Genomic DNA, 22169 nt, shown 5'->3' with positions numbered 1-22169 from the left:
ATCTGTCATCCACAGTGAACCTCACAATGAGTTTGGGGTAAAAAAATGGAGGACTGATTTTCAGGCCAGGACTTATGTCCCAAAATCACAACCCCCAGAGATGCTCTACTCCCACTCCAGGCATCAGGCTCCATGAAGAAATGTTTTTTTCCTTCACAAACTGCAGCAATGTGAAACTCCAGAGTTGCCAGACACAGACTGGAAGAGGCAATACTCCCATGTGCCACCTAACCCAGGATATTTTGCTCACCCCTCAACACCTGCATGAGCTATCGAGCCACCTCATCAACAGGGAAGTGAAAGGGCACAAAAATTCCTGGAGGATCTCCGGGAGAAGCTCTTCCCCCAGGTACAGAGCTGCTGGCAGGGGCTTACAAGTGGTTACAAGCCCCCTAAAAAAGATGCATCTTTTCTTTGCAACTAGGGATTTTGGGAACCACTGATGTCAGTCCGTAATTCCAGCCCCTCTTCTGACTGGGAAATTGGGGTGGCATTGCCACTGGGCTCCCCAAGGCACAGTCCCCTCCTGGCTGGGAAGCAAACATCTCCCATCCCTAACAGAAACTAATTAAGCACCTCTTCCTCCTTCTCCAGCTCACGCCACGCAGTGTCCCCTCGATCTAGAGAACATCAAGTGCTCATTAATTACGTCTGAAGTGGTTCCTCATTAGTGCTGACACCATGAAGGAAGAGTTACCCCAGGGCAGAGCTGGGGAGAGTTTCAGCCACAGGGCCAGACTGGCACTGCTGGCACGGGCAGGGACATGGGGACACACAGCTTCCCTGTGTCCTGCCACAGCACTGCAGGACATCGTGCCTGGGGTCACACTGGGGTGGCTGAGATGTCCCAACATGGAGCAGGACATTGCCACCCTGGTGGAGGTGAGCCATGGGGGCTGTGGTTTGGCTGACTACACCCGGGAATAGATTTGCCATGGGAGGATGCCCCAACCAAGGCACATTCCTCATCCAGCCCAAGAGCACCATGCAAGAAATCAATTAGAAAAACAATTAAGAGAGCTTCCCAATGGGTATTTATAGCATAACAAGCCATAATTACTATTCCTGGGAGGAAAGGCACCTTCCTACCCAGCTGCAGAGAGGACACAAGGCACCAACAAGGGTGGCACCTTTAAAAAGCCCTTCCAGCCCAACTATTCTATGCTTCCATGATTCCCACACTGGGTCATCCCTATGCCACAGTGGGGAGGGCAGGCAACCTGCTCTAGAGCTCCTGGACAGGAAAGGACCTCCTGCAAGCAGTGTGAACACTCTGGCACTGTCCATTTTGGTGCCACCACTGGGGACAGGACAGATGTCCAGAGCTGCAGGGTGGAAGAACACTCACTGACCCCACCTCTGAGCCCAGACAGCTTCCCCCTGCCTAAATTTCCACCTGTGTCTATGCTGGTGATAGCAACAAGCAGGCACAAAGGAGTGGTCTCCTCCATCCTCAACATCTGCTACACATAAGTCAAAGCCACCTGAGATTGCAGGGATTTACTGTACATAGGCAGCTCTGGAAGCTTTTCTTAGCTGTGAAATATAATTTGCACCTTGGGCTCTCTAAGAATAAGTTGTCTTCAATAATAACACATGATTAAGAGCTCAGGAGCAGATCCGATGTGAGGCAGGAGATCTGTGATAATCCCAGGTCTCTCCTGTCACCCCCCCTCCAGCACTGCCACCCTTGCTTGCCTGGTGTGCTGAAACAGACGTCCATGGCAGAACCAGAAGATTTGGGTTTAGCCAGAGAATGACAGTCCCTGGAAACACCCAGAGAACCTCTCTGCCATGCCCACAACCATTTCAACTGCTCTGTTTTGTATCAGTGCAAAACCCATAAACATCAAAGTAATCCCTGCTTGTGACGAGGGTGACCAGGTCCCTCTGCACCATGGTTGGGACAAATGCCAGTGTGCACCAACCCCTACCAAAGCTACGTCCAGCACCAGGGCCGAGCTGTTGAGCCTGGATGCAATACATACTATAATAAAGTACAAAATAAAACATAAAAGTGCAAGTCAATATCGTGTCTCTCCTCAAGGGCAATTTCCTCTCTGGGCTGCAGACCCAGCAAAGCTGCTTGAGCCAGGATAGAAATTCAATTCATAATTCTCCCTGTATATAATTTTCCAGGATGACCCTGCTTTTAGAGACAAGTTTTAGGCAGCAAAGTCCAGAGACCAGACCTGAGGCTGGAGCTCTCTACCTTCAGCTTGGCACACAGTTCTCTGCCCCACAACTCTCCCCCAGAACAGCAAGGAGATGGCAGTGCTGCAGTTGAGACAAGGCACACAGAGTATGGCTATACAATTTCAGAAAGCTTCAATCCATACACAGCAACGCCTTACCACTTCAGAAGGCTGCAAGCATCTCCCCATCTTGTTCTTTAGCCCAACCTTTTACCCCCTCATGTTCATGCAGTGCCCCTGTGTGCCCTCTGTTCCCTTTGGAGGTTGGTCAGTGCCCCTGGGCACCCCATGGCTCATTGCTGTCAGTGCTGCTCACTGCTTCTCACAGCTGTGCCCACTGGGGATGAGGCTCAGCCCCACTCCCAATCACCACAAACTGTGTGCCTACAGCAGAGCTCTGCCTGCACCTACCAGAGCATCATCCCAGAGAGGCCCCAGGGAGGGAAGGGATGAGACAAGACAAGGACAGCGTTATCCCAGGAATTGCTCCCTGCTCACAGGGATGGTGCTGCTGGGAGCCCAGCCATGCTCAGGCAGGATGCAGACACACTGAGAGCACCAAGGTGAGCAGCTTGTACCACAGCTCTCCTGCCTCAAATCCATTGCATACAATAAAGATGACACAAGCAGATGAGTCCTGGGCTGAACACAAAAACAAAGCGATGAAGCTCCCTCCATGCCATTAATGACATTTTCGTGGCTGCTGCTGGAGCCTAGGGTGGGGGAACAGCAATTCCCCCCTGGGGTGGGTGCAGAAGTTAATTTGGGGTGCCCACAGCTCTGGTTTGATGCTCCCACAGCGAAGGCACAGAGGCTCCCTGGCCGTGAGTGCTGCCCTGGCTGAAGACGGATGGGTTTTCCCATGGCTCCTCCAAGGGCCTGTTTGCGACGCGAGCGCCGCTTTGATTTAATCGCCCCGCTCCTCTCTCCACGCATCCTCTGCCATCTGAGGCGCCGGGTGTGACAAATGACCACTTGTGCCACACTCGGAGCTGACACCCACGGCACCGCTCCATTTGTCACCACCCGAGCGCACGGCGGGATCGGAGAGGGGAGCAAATTAAAACCTCTCTATCTGCACTGATTACTTTTCCCTCATCCCAGCGGGCTCCATCCTTCCAGCAGCGTCCCAGCTGGCAAATCCAACCCACACAAGCCTCCTTAGACAGCCAGGGGAAAGCAGGGCAACTCGTTCCACCTGGGCCATGGATTTTTCACCACTCTGGGTCTCTCACTTACTAAAACATCATCAGTGAAGGGCTGTTTCCCCACACAAAGCCCAACTGCAGCCCAACTCAGCTTCCAAATGATGCCTTGTACAGGGGAGTGGTGATGAGTTATCTCATGGCTTGAGGGGGGAAAACCCATTATATTATTATTGTTATTATTATAGAATCACAGAATCATTAGGTCGGAAAAGCCCTCCAAGGTCATTGACTCCAAACATTAACCCAGCACTGCCAAGGCCACCACTAAACCATGTCCCCAAGTGCCACATCTACACACCTTTCAAACATTTCCAGGGATAGTTATTCCTTCACTTCCCTGGGCAGCCTGTTTCAGGGCTTGGCAGCCCTTTTGGGGAAGAAATTTTCCCTAATTCCCAATCTAAACCTCTTGAGGCCATTTCCCCTTGTCCTGCCCCTGTTCCCTGGGAGCAGAGCCCAATCCCCCCACCTGTCCCCTCCTGTCAGGAGTTGTGCAGAGCCAGAAGGTTCCCCCTGAGCCTCCTTTTCTCCAGGCTGAGCCCCTTTCCCAGCTCCCTCAGCTGCTCCTGGTGCTCCAGCCCCTTCCCCAGCCAGGATAAAAAACTCCTTTTTTCATGTTTTAAGTTATTACTGTTATCCTACACTGGCACCATGGGCTGTAGGGTGCAGCACAGCCCCAAACATGGGTGAGATTCCCACTCCTTGGCAAGCAAATCACAGCAAGAAGAGCCATTCCCAAAGGAGTTTTCTCGTGACTGTAAAAACAAAAACAAAAACAAAAAAAACCTCAACAACCCAACAACAAAAAAAAAAAGGAAAAAGTTATAGAAAGGCTTTAAAAGTCCCTGGCTGAGTCACTGGGTTTGCCAGGTGCTGGCTATTTGCAAACAAGGGTGAAACAATGCGGGCGCCGGACATGGGCCGGATCTGGCGCTTCCTTGCAGCTCTCCCATTGTCCAGGAGAACAATCCCTGCTCCTGCTGGACAGCAAAGGCCCCCGACGTGCTGGCAGCAGGGTGAGAGCCAGGTCTCCTGGGCTGGGTGAGTGGAGAAGGCTGGGAAAGACGGGGGGGTTTCACAGCCCACTGCCGCAGGGATGCTCATGAATATGCACGCATGGAGCTCTGCACCCCAAAATTCCCCCAAAAATTAATTTCCCCAGGCTCTTCAGCTAGTACAGGAAGTTTCCTAAATGGATCATTAACAGAACAAGGGTTTGGAAGCAGTTTTATGCCTCCATTTGCAAACAGTCGCAAGGAAAGACCCTTAGGTGAGTGGAAAAATCAAAGGAGGATTTTTCTTCCTGTTTTAAGGCTGGAATCAATGTTATAAACACTCAGAAGTTCTCGTGGTAGGGAAGAAAAAAGACATAAATGGCCCATGGAACAATTTATAAGTGGGAAATTTGATAAATGGGAAAATAAAGCCATACATGGAAGCTAATCCCTAATCCCTCTGAGGTCACTGCTGCAACAGTCCAGCTTAGGAATCCCAACCCTGCAATGCTCACTTGGCCCTCACTCACACCCCTTGTCTGGGGTGTTTTCTGTGTTTCTCCCTTTTTTCTCCTTGGACGGGTCTGGGTCACAGGGATGATTTGAGGACAGGGACAGGGAGTGGTGGCTGTGGTGCCCAAGCTTCCTCCGTGACAGCAGCCAGGACTCATGGATCTTCCCCATCCCTGTGCTGGGGGAAGGAAAAGGGCTTGAATCCATCAGAGGCACATTTGGGCTAATAATGTCTAATTAAGAGTTTCATTAAAACCCATCACACTCATTAGAAAAAAAGTTAACAAGGTTTTCTGGACATTTTCCTTGCAAAATTATTACAGAGGTTAATGGATGCCTTCACTAAGGCATAATTTAGGAAAAATCACACTTTTTTTCTTTTTCTCTCTCCTTTTTTTTTTTTTTTTTTTTTTGTGTGTGTGATTCCACTCTTTCTCCTCCATAGTGTGGCCGTGGTAAAACTGGGCTGCCTGTTCCACCCAGTGGTGGAAGCCGGGAGATCGCTTCCAGGCAAAGGCAAAGCCCCTCCAACAAAAGGGGAGCATCCCTCCCTCCCTCCCTCCTGATTCAGCAGGAGCAGGCAGAGCTGCCACTTCCCAGCACAGCCCGAGCAGGGAGAGCGGCTTGTGCTGATGCAGGATGGGAGAGGGGCAGGAAACTTGATATTGTGCCAAAAAAAACAAAAACAAAAGGGAAGGAAAAAAAAAAAAAAAAGGAAAAAATGGCCCATTTTGAGCAGTCAGAGGTTTGTGGCTCAGCTAAGCCTGATATAAAAAAACCCCCTGGACATCTTTGCTGCCGTTCAGGGTGGGAAGTGCCCCAGCTGCTCTGATTTGGGTCTAAAAGCAGCTTTTGGGAAGGTTAGTGGGATAGTGTGTACAGGTGCCCAAGCCCCATGGAGCAGAGGCACAGCAATGCACGGGGAGGAGGGGATCCACAGCCCCAGAGTGCTGACTTTGCCCAGCCGTGGGATGCTGGGCAGGAGGAAAGCTTGAAGTCCCAATTCCAACCCACAGGGAAACTTAAATCATCATGAGCATCACTGGCAGACACTCCTTTCTGCCAGCTGCCAGGCAGAGACCCCAGTGTGCATCACCTGTTTGTCCACAGCTTTGGAAAGGTTTGGGAACAAACTGGTTGACCTAAACTTGGTCCCCAGTAAAGAGCTTCAGGAAGTGCTGATGGTTTTTAAGCCCAAATATTTATTTTTTGTCCCCAGCCCTTGTTCTACCTGGCCCACTCTGGGATGCTGCTGGCCCCATCCTGTGCCCTGCTAAACCAAATCCAAGGGCAGGTGGAAGGAGAGAAGGGCAGGGCAAGCACTTTCTTTTTACCTCTTTGTTTTTCCCCTCCTGTTTTAGAAGATAAAACCTAAAAAAACCCATCATTTGTAGGCCTGGAATGAGCTGGAATGAGATGCTGGAGTGGTGGGGAGGAGAGAGGTCAGCACAGAGGCTGGAAAGAAGATGATTTCCAGCCACGGGCAAGTGCACAGACCAGCAGACTGGAGAAGAAATAAAAAATTAAGCCATGCTTAAAAGCTAAAAAAAGCCTTTTCTGCAGCCACTGCCAATGCCTGGTGTGCTCACCCTGCCCCAGGCATCGAGGCAGCTGGGCATGGAGCTGCAGCACACTGGGGTGGGATAGATACAGCTAAAGGCACGGGGAGCAGGGTCTTGTATCCCCATGACCTGCCTTGCTGCCATTCACCCATGGGACAAAACCAACATCACCTTCATCACCAAAGAAAACCTCTCCTGGGTGCCCCAAAATGGGGCAGGGGCAACAGACTGGACCATGGAGCAGGGAAAAGGCAGGCAAGGGCACAGCCAGAGACCAAACATTCCCAGTTCTCAATACAAGCAACAATTTCATTGGGAAAATTTGACAATTCCCTTGTTTTAAGTGATAGCAAATTATTCTACTACTAATTGCAAAATGCTCGCAATTATTTTAAAAAAATCAGTTTATAAATCACATTGTTTCCAATCTTCTGTGATGGATAAGTAGAGGGAATCAATAATTATCACCAGGGCTGCTCGGCAGGAGGGGAGGATAACAGGGGAACCAGCATGGAGCTGCTCATTCCTCAACACTCAAGGTCGGTCCTGCCCCTCCCGCTGCTCCTCTCCCCGATTCATTCCTCCACACAAAAGGCAGAAGGGAAGGACAAACACGGCAAGGAGACAGAGAAATCAAAGGGATGAAGGAGATCAGGATAAACCCACGCAGAGCTTTGGCAAAGGCCGGGCAGAGCCCAGCACATCGGTCAGCAGGTGAGGAAGGATGGGGGACCTGGCTGGAGATGGGATGGGGAACGGCTGCTGTGTGGAAAGCCAGGGATGCCTGGAAGCAAAGCTGCTTGATGAGCAGCCTTTGCATTGCAGGCAGTACAGCCCAGCTTTGCTCTTGTTTTGTGGGGTTTATTTTGATTTTTCCCCCCGCCAGGTCAGAATTCCAGCTGCTGGAGCAGACAGGCCAGCAGCGGCAGATTGGAGGCTCCTGAACCCGCCAGCACAGGAATTTGCCAGGAGGGGAACACTGAAAGTGAGACAAGGCCGGGAAGCAGCAGGAGTGCTCTCTCACCCCTTCTTCCTGAGTTTATAAATACAACATAGAAATTCTGCACAAAGCTAGTTCAGTCCCAGACTTTTTCCTTCTCCGTGCACCCGAGTTACTGCCCAGCACTGGGAAGGTCAGAGATAAAGCCAGCATGATTCCAGCAGACAGAAACACAGCACCCAGTCCTCAAACTCAAAAGGGATGAAAGCCAAGAGACACAACAGCCAACATTCTACTGAGGGGTTCCTTTGCCATCATCAGGTTTCAAACACCAGGAGAGAAAGGGTTTAACAATCTTCCTTGGGGAGAAAAAAGCGAAATCCACCCAGCCTGTTCATCCAAGGTTTCCCCGACATCCCAGTGATCCCGCTGGCACCTTCCCTCCCACCTCCTCCCCAGCACCGTGATGCATTGCCCCTTGACCACACAAGGAAGCCATAAAGCAGGGCTGAGGGACAGGGCAGAGCAAGACAAATGGATTTAATATCAGCCCGAGGAGAGCGTGGGCTCTCTCACACACCAAATGAATTATTCATTTGGGATTCAGGCAGAGCCTCCCTCTCACACTGCCCCACCGCCCCCACGGGCACAGGGTGTCCATGAGGATGGGCTGGGCAGTCCACTGGGTTTTGGCACACAGCTGAGAGCTGTGCCAGGGAGTCTGTGCCAAACCAGCCTGGGATGGGAACAAATAACGGGGCTGATCCACAAAGACAATTCCCCTGTCTCCCACGCCCACCCTGGCGCAGTGGTGGCAGCAGCCCCCCATCCCTCTGACCCCAAAACACGAGGATAATCTCCTCAGGGCTCTGAGTACCCCCAACAAAGATGACGTTGTGCCTGTGCCTCCCTCGAGCCGTAAGTGCCGCTAAAAGCCGGGATTAATGAATCCCTGAGAGGCCCAAGCTCCACTGTCAGCCCAAACCCACTCCAGCCTAATGGTCCCATGATAGACACAGCCTCCTTCCCAGGGGAGCGAGGATGAGACGGAGCTGGGGGAGCTAAACCATCCAACCCTATCTTTTTCCCCACCACGCAGGAATTAAGCCTATTTCTTCAGCCTTCAAATACTGAGGGATTTTCTTTTTTTGTTTTTTTTTTTTTTTTTTCCTTGGTGACAATTCCCACAAGCTCATTAAGTGTCGCATCTCAGGCTGATGAAGGCTTGAAGCAGATGTCAGGAGTATGTGCTTCCCAGGAGCCAGGGCACAACCCTGGCAGCTTCCCTGCCAGGCACACCAGGCAGAGGAATACAACCCCTTCTGAGAAAACAAAGTCAAACAGAAAACCAAGGAATTTTTATTTCTAAACTTTGCAATGTGCCACCTCCTGCCCACCAACCTTCATGAAGGGCAGCAGTGGGCTTGGGTCCTCCCTTGCCAGCTCCAAGGCCCTTGTGGATACAAGGAGGAGCTTAATGGCCAATGAACTGCCACAGAGTTACAACCCAAGGTCAGATTTTTATTCAAATACAGTTAATTTTCCAAAATTCAAGATGTTAACCCTGGATCAAGCTTTTAGGAGGGGTTTTAGTGAAATTCCAGGAGATGAGGGATATTTAGGATTTGGGTTCCTCAGCAGCATTGAGCAGGGCTTTCAGACACATAGGTGTCATTCAATCCCAGCCTTTTCTCTGTCCTCCTGACATGGGAACTGGAAAATACTTGGAGCTCTCCTCCACAGACAGCATCTTACCAGCACCCATGGAATCATCAAACAGCACATTCCTGTCATCACAGACGTGCTTGGTGCCATTTAACACCTGCTCGCCCTGCACCCACAGCATATTCTGGTGCCTTTCAGGATCCTACATGCTGCCAGTCAATCTATAAAGGATATTCCTACTCCTTGGAGCTGCCAGGATCCCTTAATCTTCGCCTCAAAGACTCTGAATACAAAGCACGTTCCCCATGCAAAGGCAAAATGCTCACCAGGAGCTCAGCAGTTTCTCCTTGGAGATCGGTGCTGAGGAGTGGGAGCACAGCTGGAGACAGGCACCAGGGCACAGAAAACCCAACAAATTCCCAGTTTCCTGGGGTCTGCTTGGTGTAGCTTTGATGGCATGAACACTTCACAACCCTGGTGGAGTTTGCACAAGGAAAGGAAATAAGAAAAGCCATGGAGATGGGTCTAACACCCACCCTTGGCAGGTTTGTTCCCGTGCTTCTTGTCGTGCTGTTGTCAATCCTCTGCCCTTCCTCAAGCACTCAGAAGGTGCACCATGGTCCTCCCAGGGGTCAGGAGCACTCAAGACCCCACCATCCTCCAGCTGGCAGAAAGGTCAACACACCAAAACCCATGGTTTTACATTGTCACTGTTTTCCTCCATTTCTGGCAAAATGACATTACTTCCCAATTCTAGTGTTTAGCTAAAATTAGTATTTGTTTTCCCATGATGAGAAATGTCATTTTGCCATATAACCATGTGTGCTTTCTGTGTGTTGGTTCAATAGCAGAGGAATGTCTCGCCAGAAGCACTCAGTTTGCAGAGAGCCCTCCCTCTGACTGAGCACTTCGGCTCCTCACAGGAATCTCCTGGTGGGAACAAAACCATCCTAAAGCTCAACCACAAAACTCACAGGAATCCCCCAGCCATGCTGTTTGAGAAAGGATTCTGGAGGTTTCCTGGTTGTCAGAGCCCTGGCACAGGAAGGTGTCACCACGCCCACCTTGGCCAGGTAGGAATGAGGCTTTGGGTGGTGAAAACCTACACAAGTTCCCAGGTTTAGAGCAAACCATCAAACAAAGATTCTCCACAGCCTGAATCCCAGCTTTGCTATTTCCACATATCCAGAGTTACAGGTGGAGAAGAAACACCTTGAGGGACTTCCCAAGGAGCATCACAGCCAAGCCTAGTGATACACACATTCCCCTACCTGCATCAAAAGAGATCCAAGTTGGACCTCTTCCCGTCACAACCCGCCAAACCAGCCCTTAGCATGTTGACGTTCTCCTTCTTCCCAACCCTTCCTTGTCAGGAACCCTTCCTTGGAACACAACCCTTCCTTGACCTTCTAGAAGCTATTTGGAGCTGATAAAACATGGTGAGTAAAAAGCCTTCTCCTGTCCCCTCCTTCCAAGCAACATGCAAAACCAAGACCTTAATTAGGGAGAAGAGAAGGAAAGGGCAGCCAATAGAAAAAAAAAAAAAAAAAAAAAAAACAACACTCCAATGGTATTTGGGAAATATTCACCACAAGGGCAAAAGGAGACGAAAAGCAGTGAGCAGTGTTTCCATATTTATAACCTCACACTGCAGGACTCCAGCAGGCAGCAGCACGCTGGCAGCGTGGCTGGGGAACCCAAAAACCAGCACAACAATTCCAATTAACACAGAGAATCAGAGCAGCCCCAGAGCAGCCAGGCCTGATGGCAGCTGCCCAGCTCTGCCAGGGAAACAAGGAGGCAGATGAAAGAGTCTGTCCAGCAAATGCAGCACTTTGAAGGCACCACATCACAGAGGTGACTTCCAGCAGGGTGGCAGCGGCACCAGCACTGCCACACTGCTCACCAGGTCTGGCCACTGACCAGAGCACACCGAGAAACCACAGGCCAACCACTGCTCCCAAATTCCTGCCTGCTCCCTGGAGCATAATCCTATCAGGGGAAGTACTGCCTACTGCACAAAACGTTCTGTTTGGGGACAAACATTTTGATCTAAAACAAACACAAAGGGCTTGTTGCCCAAAGCCAACCTTACCTTTGCAAGCCACGTTGTTCTCGGGCTCGTAGCCAGCCTTGCAGGTGCAGCGGCCGATGGGCACCATCCACTCGCCGTCGCCGTTGCAGTACAGCTTGATGGGCACGTCCACCTCCTCGGCGTTGGGGATGCAGGTGCCGCGCGCCGTCACCAGAGAGGTGCTCTCCGCGCCCGTCATCGTCTCCGGGAAGATGGCGAAGTTCTGCACCACGCTGGGGCACTTCTTGAAGAAGACCCTGACAGACAGCAGAGACATGCAAGCCCCGTAGTCCTGGAAAGCCAGGTAAAAGCCGTTGCGGGTCAGAGGCCCGAAACTTCTCACTTCCGTGTTCACCTTCATCAGCCGGCCCCCAAAGTCCACCTGGGAGAAGCTCTCGTCAGCAGCGATGGTGTCCACTTTGAGGTAGGGTGCCTCCGTCCAGAAGGCAGACTTCTTGGTGGCAATGACAGAGTCTGTCTCGTAGTAGTAGAGGTTGAAGGTCTCCTTGCAGGAGCCGGGGACGTTGGGGAGGCTGCTGCAGTCCCGCACAGTGAAGCGCATCTCGGTGTAGATGCGGTGAGCCCCGCGCCGGTTGATGAAGGTGGTGAGGAGCCAGTTGTTCTGGTTGGGCTCGAAGACGTTGCACACCTGGTACGTACGGATGGTGTTGAGGTTCTCGTCGTAGCCACTGACTTCTTCCCACTGCAGAAAGGAGCAGGGAGAAGTGGTGAGAAGGAGGAAGAGGGAACGGCAGTGGCCGCTCACCCTGCACAGGGCAGGGCTGGGAGGACAATCCCAAAGCTCCAAAGGGGATGAGGAATGTGGTTATGGGCACACAATGTGATGCACATGCAGAAACACCAACCAGGCCAGGACCAGAAGAAATCCCCATCCTCTTACCCCTCCATGCCTCTCCCCATTGCTCTCAATTGACGTTAAAATGTCTTTTCCACATGGGCAACTGCCTTATCTGCCCTGAGAGGATGCAAAAATGGGAAGAAAGATGGCCCAGGCATCTGGAGGCAGGAGGGAAGGCAGCATATGAGACTACAGCTTCATTAAAGCCCCAGCCAGAACGTGGGCTGGAGAGTGAGCCTGACCCCAAGCTCCCGGCACAAGGGGATCATTTCCCCCGGCAAAGAAAACCAACTAAATAAAACATTACTGCTGTGGAGAGAGGAAATATAGATTTGCAATTCGATTTATAGAAGGGCATTAATATAATCCAGGCTACAATTTCAATTAAGGGACAGCAGCAAACTGTGAATAGTCTATGATGGCATTAGAGTCCTACAGACAGATTTACAACCTCATAATCCATTCATTTTAACTAATCCATGTTTACAGTCTCCTCATAACAGCATTATTCATATGGCAATCTTTAAGCAGCTCCCTCAGTATCAGGGATAATTTCCAGGAGCAATGCTGCAGCAGCGTTCACGCCTGTGTTTACACAGGGCACAACGGGTGATGCCACCCTGCCCTGTCACACTGAGTCCTGACAAGCTGATGCACCACAAACAACCCTGAAACCTCACAGATTTTTTCCCTCTTCCCTTTTCCACTGAACAACCACATTTCTCAACTTTTGCCCAAGCTTCCCTCCTGTGAACCACAGCCTTGATGTAACAAAGCACAGGTTTTTGTTTTGTTTTCAAAGCAGGGTCCTCCTCAAGCTGCCAACAAATGCAACAGAACATTCACTCCCAGGCCCACCTACTCAGCTCTGCTACACTTAAGCCAAGACCAGAATTCAAGGTTGCACACTGTTGTTAAGCCATGGTTACCAAACCAGGAACAAAGCCTCCCTCATCCAGCCCAGTGTTCTTCCTTCTCATCCCATGCCAGGAAAGCACTGCAAAACCCCCTCTCTCCTCCCCTGTGCACAAGGCAGGGGGATTCAGTGCCCCTTCATTACCAGGCACCTTTTCAGAGCAGGAGCTGTACAATCCTCCCTGACCAAGGGGGTTGCCATTGTTTGCTGTTGCCACCTGGGCTTTGCATTACAGCCCTGCCTCCAATTAAGGCCAGACAACGAGCTCTCCTCCAGTATTAACACCAGCCCCATGGCTCCACTGTCTTCACTGCAGGAATCCTCCTCTTCATCCTCAAAAACCTCAGAGCCTCAAAACCCAGCCTAAACCTGTCAACAAACTCCACTGCACTTCAAGGTTCCCTGCATTTAGGAATAACATGAAATGCCCTTGGAAGACCCTCAGTAGAGTCCAGGGCCAGATCCTGGCACTGCCTTAGCACCAGAGCAGTGGTGGAGTCCCCATTTCTAGAGCAATGTAAAAGCTGTCCATACAGCTTTTGTGGCACTTGGGAACATGGTCAGTGGTGGCCTTGGCAGTGCTGGGTTAATGGTTGGACTTGGTGGTGTGAGAGGGTTTTTCCAACACAAAGGACTCTGTGATTCTGTGATTTTAGATAAAAGACTTGGCATTTTAAATACTTTGTGGAAGATTTAATACACACTCCTGCAAAGCAGAAGCCTCCCCAGGAACTCTCAGAGGAGTGAGAATTGGATGGCTGCAGGGTGGCACAGAGGGCTGGGAGGGATGCACACAGTGGGATGCAGGGCTGGGGCTGGGGAGGGGCTTTACAGAGCTGCTCTGCAGAGGGTGAGACCACCATGCCTTACAACACAAGCTCCCCGCCTGCCTCACACAGGCTTTCAGTGACAGCAGCTGCAGGCAGCTATTTATATCCTGTCTCCATCACCTGCACGTGCCCCTCCTGCATTTTCCCAGCAATTTATCTGGGCCCAGAATTTTTCCAAAGCAATTCAGTAGCAAAATACCCCAATTCAAGGGGCTCTGACACGTCTGGAGTGGATTTCATGCCTGCTGCAGGTGTGGCCCAGCTTTGGTGATGGTGTGCAAAATAATTTCTTTTGAAGACTTGGCCAAGCCAGTGACACCCACTCAGCCTGGCATCCTCTCCCCTCTGGTGTCACATCCTGGAGTCCCCAGGGATGGGCCCTGCTGCTGCTCCCTGCCTGCCGGTCCCACCGTGGTGCCCATCCATCAGCTCACATCCCCTCCCACCCGCAGCTCCATCTCTCACTTTTTCTGCCAGGAGAATGTGAGTCAGGTTATTTTATGCTTCCATTCCTCAAAGGCTCGTATTATATAAAAAAGATGTTTTAAGTGCCTCAGGGTGTTTGGTTCCTCATTACTTCATAAAAGTGACATTAATAGCCAAGGAAGAGCACTGCCGAGTGCAATTATGGATGATGTTCCAGGTATGAAAGCTGTTTGGAGCCTGCTAATGTTTCCTAATTATAAACCTTTTGGCACAGGAAGAGGGAAGGCACGAGCAGGGGGATGGAGAGCAGTGATGGGGCTGAACCCTTCAAGAGGAAGGAGGACAGGAAGGGAAAGAGAAAGCAAGGAGATGGAGATAAGCTCCATCTTCACCAAGTCCCAGGACTGGCTTGGGGAAGGATGCTCAGCCTGGCTCAGCCGGACAGCGATGCCCTGGCACTCCACACCAGCCCTATGGGGCACTGCTGCTCCCACTGTGACTCCTCTGGCTTCCCAACAGCGTTTTACCCCTATAAATAGTGGGGTTAAAAGCATGGACCTCTCCTAGATCACATAAGGGTCAGCTGGACAAGTGGAACTTACCCCTGAAGGTGGGTTGGCGGTCCAGCCCAGCTCGGCCGTTGCCGTCCGCGTATCCATCAAAGTTTCTGAGGAAACAGGAGAAAAGGAAAGTAATTATTCCCTAAGTTTTCCATTACTTTGTGAGCACAAAGACGTGGGAAAACACTCAGTTGCTTTCTCAGAGCATGCACCTGACCCTTGGAGAGCTCAGGAATAAACAGCAGGTGCCCTAATGGACTGAAGGCAGTTTTGCTCTGGAGCAAACGGCGCAGGACAAGACTCTTAGCAAGGAGCCATGGCCTGAACCCAGCTCACACTGCCAGCTCTGACCCTTCCCTGCCCAGGAAAGAAAAATACTATCACTAACACAAAAAAGATGATGTATTTCACCGAGTCACATCATTCCCTACTTTTAGACGGGGAAAAAAAAAGCAAAACAACAAAACACAACAAGAGTAATTGCGAGAGCAACACCATAAAGAAACAGATGGGGAAAACCCTCCAGGTTTTATTTATTTGTTTGCAGCAAGCAGACATGCAGATTAATTGCCTCAATTCCTGCATCCCGACCAAACAGGAGGAGATGTGCCGCTGGCAACTGGCAGAGCTGCGCATCCCCAATCCCTCCCCTTTCCTGCATGGTCCCAGGTACTCACAGCAGTGCCAGGAAAAGAGGTGCAACCAGAGAAATAAAGGTCAGGAAATAAAAATCAGCCCAGGAACCTGTGCTGCCGCCGGGCTGCTGCTTTTAATCTCTCCACGGCTGCTCCAGCAATCACAAGCGGGAAACAAGGCTCCAATTAATCTTCCAACCCCTCCCTTTGCCGGCCGCTCCAGGATGCGAAGTTGGAGAAGCGTGACCAGGAACTCCCCACCCTGACACGAGTGATAAAACGCTCCCAAAACCCCTCCCAGGGGTGAGCATGGCCTCAGGGCAGGGGAGCAAGGCAATTTCCAGGCATGGAGTGAAAAGCACTGGGAGCTGGCAAAGCTTCTGCACCTCAAACAGGTCTCAGGATGCTGCAGTGGCATTGCAAGGAGTGTTCAAAGCCCACAGCCCCCCTGCTTTGCACGGAGCCAGGCTGTTCCTGCTCACAGTGCCCTCGGAGAGGAGATGTTTCACTCCTGCTCCACTTGGGAAACAGAAAAGCGTGGTGACCTTCACGCTGTCACACGTCACTTTAGAATTTTGGTCATTTTCCATTTGGCAGAAGGCAGCTAAAAATGAAGTATCCCAACTGCAATTCCTCTCCAGCCTTGAATTATGGAATCCAGGAATGATTTGGGTTGGAAAGAGTATTAAAGCTCACCCAGTTCCACCCCTTGCCATGGGCAGAGACACCTTCCACTATCCCAGGTTGCTCCAAGCGCCGTCCAACCTGGCCTTGGACATTTCCAGGGATCCAGGGGCAGCCACAGCTTCTCTGGGAAGCTATGCCAGGGCCTCACCACCCTAACAGGGAAGGATTTCTAACATCCCATCTAACGCTGCCCTCTGGCAGTGGAAAGCCATTCCCCCTTGTTCTATCATTCCAGGCGCTTGTCAAAATTGGGCCAGGGGCTTGTGCTGCAGACCTCAGCAAGTTTCTGTTCTCACCACCCCTCACCTTCCCACCACCTCCACGCCTTCCTTCCCTTCCAAACAGCCCAGCCCCTAATTAAACAGCCATTAATCCTTGCAACAGCCCTTCAAATGAGCAGGCATAAATGGGTGTGGAGGTGGAAGCCACAGGCCATGCAAACATGTCTCAGTGCCCCTTGCCAGTCGGCTGCATGGCAAGGCATGATCTGAGAGCTCCTAAAACACTTGGTATTCTCCCCCAAAGCAAACAAGGTGTCCTTGTGCCACGCAGGGGAAACTGAGGCAGCGCAGAACAGGGAGACACGGGCATCATGGCCAGGCTGGGAACCAAGCTGGCTCATCCACCCTCTGTGATACATAAGGACAGGCTCCACTACAGGAAGGGCACTTGTTCCAAAGGTTTATTCAGAAAGGCTTTTCACTCCATCATGTCCCTTCCTGTCCCACACGCTCACAGCTTCCTTCCCCAGGCTTGGACAGAGGAATGTACTTTTGATAAAGCACAGCCGCCTGCGGGACGGCAGCACGCGAGGACCAGCTCTGCTCTGAGATGATACTCACCAGGACCCCTCCTAAAGTCTCACCCCTTCCCTCCTCCTGAGTTCCTCCCCAAAGGCTCCACATTCTGGAAGGAAAGCAGGAAGGCGCAGCAGCAACGCTGAGGAAGACCTCAAAATAACTAAGTAAATAGAGAAATTAATTAACAATAAATGAATAAATGGAAAGAAACCGCAGAGAAGCTTTCACTTTGGATGTTTCTGGACTCCCTGGGTGATTCTGTGGCCTGTGACCAGGGAAGTCACATTCAAGAAGCTTCCACCACAGATGCAGAGCTTGTGATGCAAAATGTGGAATATGCAAAAATTTCTTAAGAAAGGATGTTCCTTAATGTTTGATCTTCATAAGTTTCAAGCCCAATCAACAAGAAAGGAGATTCAAACTGTGAAACAGCGGCTCACAAGCTCTAAGTGATGCCCAGGTGTTGGGAAGAGAAATCCTTTTCAGTAGAATTGCCTTGTTAAGGTCTGGGGCTCCACATGTTTCAGTGATCTCAGTCCTAGGGGAGGTTGACAATGCTTGGGAAGAAGGATGTGTGTGATGTGCCATGAGAGTGGGCACACCCAATGCAGAACTTGGAGGCCACAAGGACATTCGGCAGAACCCCCAAAATCAGGAAGAAACTGATGAAGCCACCCCAGCGACTGTGCTGAAATCAGCCCCAGCTGGGTAAAAGGTAATTCTGGCAGGGGCAGGTCATGACCAACGACTCACAGACCACTGACCCAAGAAACCACTGACCCAAAAGAAGAGAAAGACTGATCATGTGGACTAATAAGCATGAGAAACAAGATAGTCATTAACCAACAGAAGATAGAATATTAATTAATAAGAGAATATTGTAGCCAACAAATGCTAATTCTTTTGATTGCTAAAATGTATAAATAGTAAAAAGCTTTGACAGTTGGAGTGCTTGAACACCACCAAGCATCCAGGCTTGGGCAACTCTGAAATAAATAATCAATCTCTCTCTCAAGTGTGTAATTATTGGCTTGCTGCATACTGGATCCCATTTTTGTGAACAACATTTGCACTTCAATGGTTCCATGTTTCCAAAGAAATTTGCAAAGCAAAGGAAAAAGAGGGCTGAGAACCTGACCCCCTATAGACCATCTCCTGCACAGATCCTGTCCTGTCTCCCAAGGGCACTGCCATAGACAAGACCCATAAACTGGAAAAATTGTTAATTTGGGAGTTTTTTGTTAAATACAGTAAGATGGTTAAATTCCCCCTTCGAGTTCAAATTCCTGCTGAGCTCACCCAACCCTGTGACTGCAGAGGCACTGGCATCAGAAGGACATGGCTCAGCAACTTCCTATTGACCTCTCCTATTTCCTCTTGCAGGAAACCTTGGATTTTACTTCATTTTCTGTGATGAAAAAGTGACACTGTGACCTTGGTGGGGCACTTATGGCCAGGCTGCTTGAGGCTGTGGCTGCTGAGCACCCTCCTTCAACAGGAGAGGGTTCCCAGATCCCCAATCCTTGCTGAGAAATGGGGAACAAGATAGAGATCCCAACACCCACATCTGCAAAATATCCCTACAGGCTGGGGGACCCAGGATCAACGCCCCACCTATCCATCACTTGGCAAGGAGGCAAGCCAGGGAACGCTGCTAATGAGGGGATTTAGTGCAGATCAGTGCCTGAGCAGCCCTAATGAGCAGAGAAGCCACACAGACACCTTGCACCTCCCATCCCACCTGCCTCGCCCTTCCGTGAGGCCCAATCCTTGTTAACTGGCACAGGGTATTAATTAAACCCCCAGGGGAACATCCTTTCCCTGCACCTCTGACATCCAGCACGGCATTGTTGGCCAGGTCGAGTGAATCATGTCGCCTGTCACCTGGATCAAGCAGTCCCACCATGCCAAGCTCCGTGCCCAAGACACTGCCACCCCCTTCCCTGCCCCAGGCTCGCTCCCCCAGCATCTCCCTCCACACCTGCCCGCCTGCACGTGGGCACAGCGGGTACCTGGGGATGCTCTGCCATCAGGAGGGAGCTCAACACGTTCACTGGGAGAAGTCTCCGGGATCGGAGGCTCCGCTGGCCAGGCTGTGACAGCCCAACCCCTCATTAGGGAGAGAGGAGCTCTGCTACTGAGAGCTGAGCTCTCTTGGAGTGAAGAATCTTCAGCTGTATACAGTAGATTTTCTTTAATGGACACATTACTTTAAACTAAGCCTTCACCATCTGTTCCAGTCCCTAATTATCAATACAAAAACAAACGTCTACTCACAATTACACTCGTAACAAGTAAAGATGCCAGCAATTAGAATGCACCAGCTTCCCTTTACCGAGCAGCACTTCCATCTGGGATGGCACTCGCGTGATCCAGGCAGGGAGGACTCGCTGCTGTCCCAGGCTCCCCACACCCCCCTGGGCAAACCTGGTCAGAGATGATGCCTGCGGCAGGATAAGCTGCGCCTCAGAGGAGTGAAGGATGGGCTGGCATCCTTCCAACAGCAAGGAAAAAATAAGTTATTTGGGCGAGAATAGCCTTCATCTCACACCAGCTGATGCCGTCTTGCCAACCACTCTTCCCGCAGGACTGAAGCCTCTTCCAGAAAAACCTTTCTGAACTGTCCAAAATGAAGCAGAACTTATTTCCCAAAACTCCCAGCCTGAAACCCATATTTCAGACCTCCCAACGGCAGGTTCTTGCCGATCAGGCCATGAGAAGGTGTCACTTTTTCCTAGAAGGGGGCGGGGTCGGGCTGCAGGCAGAGACACACAAAGGGAGAGGGCCAACCCAAACTAAGCCAACCTGATCGCGTTTTGACGCTGTTATCTGGAAAGAAAGAGATACAACAACAAATTTTCTGCTCGGGAAGGCCACAAAGACACTTCAGCAAGTGCATCACTCCTCAGTAATTGCCTCGGGTCCCTCTCCCGAAGCAAGGAACAGCAGCTCTCTCCCTCCTGCAAGAAGATAACGGCAGGAACCAGCCTAAGGCACTCCAAAGCAAATGCTTGGGCATATGTAGAGAGACACGGGCTTGTCTAAGACAACCAAGAGGAAAAAGATAGAAATTAAGCAAAATAAGGAGAGAGGAGGCTTGATAACAACAGATGGGGAGAGGGAGATTTGGAAAGTATGCCAGCTGCTGGAAATAAGCCCCCCAAGATACGTGGGGAGCAGGGAGGTGGGTGCAGATAGCTGAGCCTTTGGAGGGAGGGCAGGTGGGAGGGCAGGTGAGTGAGGGGTGGGGCAGAGCACACAGGGCTCGGGTTTGGGGTGCAGGGGATGCTCCACAGGTGGGATCCTCAGAGACTCATCCTGATGTGCCTCAGTAAGTGTCAATGGGGTCAGCACAAAATCCAGAACACATCCCTGGGCACCCCCAGCCCCACAGCGTGGTTTTCTGAAGGGGAACAATAGCAAGGCTTCTTATCCATAAGGAAAGCACTATATCTTCCCCTCTATTTCACGCTCATAAATGCCAAGTTTGCTTCCTACCTCTTCCTACCCTTCTGAGAGCTTCAGCAAAATCAGCCCAAGGCGAACGCACAGCTTGGGAAGCTTCTGTCCAAGTTTGGTGACATTACCAGGGAAAGGGAATGACAGGGAAACAGCGCCAAGACGCTTTATCCTCAAGCCTAGTACTAAATAACACTAACTGCTATGGTATCGCAAGCTCTGCCTTCCCGGGGCTGCTGTGACTTCAAGCCATGTCCACGTGCAGGTGGCACCATGGTGGCACCATCATCACCACTCCATACACTCATGGCGTGCATCACCTCTCGATGCCAATGGAAGGAAAGTCCCACAGGTGCCGGCGGAATAATCAGAATTTAATTCTCACTGTTCCCATAGGTTAGTTTATCCTCCACTCCACGCTGGTGAGATCTCACCTGCAGCACTGTGTCCAGCTCTGGAAGGACATGGGGCTGTTGGAGGGAGTCCAGAGGAGGCCAAGAAGATACCTAGAGGGATGGAGCAGCTCTGCTATGAGTTAAGGCTGAGGGAATTGGGATTGTTCAGCCTGGAGAAGAGAAGGCTCTCATATATTGCTGTTTCAGTACATAAAGGGGCTCCAAGAGAGCCGAAGAGGAACTGTGGAAAAGGGCATGGAGTTACAGGACAAGGAGGAATGGCTTCCCAATGACAGAGAGTACATTTATGTTGGATATTGGGAATAAATTCTTCCCTGTGAGGAAGATGAGGCCCTGGCACAGATTGCCAAGTGCAGCTGTGGCTGCCCCATCCCTGGAAGTGTCCAAGGCCAGGCTGGATGGGCTTGGAGCAACCTGGGACAGTGGAAGATGTCCCTGCCCATGGCAGGGGGTGGAAGAATAGGAATTTTACGGTCCTTCCAACCCAAACCATTCTGGGTTCTATGATTCCATGAAAGCATTCAAGCACACACCAGGAAGTTGCCTGAGTAATTCCAGGTTCCTCTCTATGACCACATTTCTAACCACAAGTCCACGGTTGCCTGTGCAAGTTTTTAATATATCCTAAAATTTAGACTAAGTTAGGAAAAAGCAGGAACACAAAATCCATACAGTTCTGCCACAGGGATTAAGGCAGTGAGCTACTGGAGGTACATCCCACCCAAAATGTCTCTTCTGCTGGGGGTCTCCCCACTGGTTCCTGCTTGGAACTGCGAGGGCAGTGCTGCTGTGCTGGAGCCAGCACAGTTCCTGCACAGCAGGAACGCCGTGGCATCTCCCAGACGGTTTAATTACAGCACTGGAGTGGCAGCAAAGGTACGAGCAGGATCAGCCTCTCCCCTCCAACAAGAGCTGCTGCTCTTCACAGCTTCCTGAGAGCACTGACTTCCCCAAGCCGCTTCCAGCATCTCTGCGCTTTCAATCAAAAATATTACAGCAACAACTAATTACGTCCCATCATTCCCAGGGCTCTCTGCCTTTAATGGTGCATTTTGCTGCTATAGAACGACGGTGGAACAGCTCTGGAAGTGCATAACGAGCTCTCCCCATCAATCTCCCGCGGGTTCGTTATGAAGGATTACCCACCGAGTAACAAACCCAGACACGGAGGGGGAGGACGCGCTAAACAACAACAAGTCAACACAAAATATTGCCTTTCTGTATTTTAAGGGTCTGTGCGAACCTCTCAGGAGAGAGGAGCAGCTGAGCCTGCTCTGCAAAGACATTCCAGCCATTGCCAGCATGAGGAGATCTGTGGTGGCCAAAAAACCCCTCACTTCCAGCTGGAAAGGGAAGGAATTTCTATATATCAGGCGAGACCGAGTGTGCTGTGTCAATTTGTGATGGGATACATTAAGCTGTGGCTGCA

At 50.9% G+C, this 22169-nt stretch overlaps 1 protein-coding gene across 2 annotated transcripts in view; it reads right to left on the bottom strand.

Annotated features, from left to right (window-relative positions):
- The window catches only part of EPHB1 (EPH receptor B1), a 77316-nt gene that overhangs the window by 37399 nt on the left and 17748 nt on the right, over positions 1-22169 (bottom strand). For both annotated transcript variants that reach the window (XR_008432537.1, XM_053951415.1), the window contains exons 2-3: positions 14786-14850; positions 11174-11855 (exon numbers count right to left, since the gene is read on the bottom strand). Coding sequence is in view for 1 of the 2 variants with exons in the window: in XM_053951415.1 (XP_053807390.1) it covers positions 11174-11855; positions 14786-14850 (747 nt within the window). In the remaining variant the exon portion in view is untranslated. The remainder of the gene's footprint in view (positions 1-11173; positions 11856-14785; positions 14851-22169) is intronic.

This window comes from Vidua chalybeata, chromosome 10, assembly GCF_026979565.1.
Source record: "Vidua chalybeata isolate OUT-0048 chromosome 10, bVidCha1 merged haplotype, whole genome shotgun sequence".
Lineage (NCBI taxonomy): Eukaryota > Metazoa > Chordata > Aves > Passeriformes > Viduidae > Vidua > Vidua chalybeata.
This window is presented reverse-complemented; position numbering and strand designations above follow the sequence as displayed.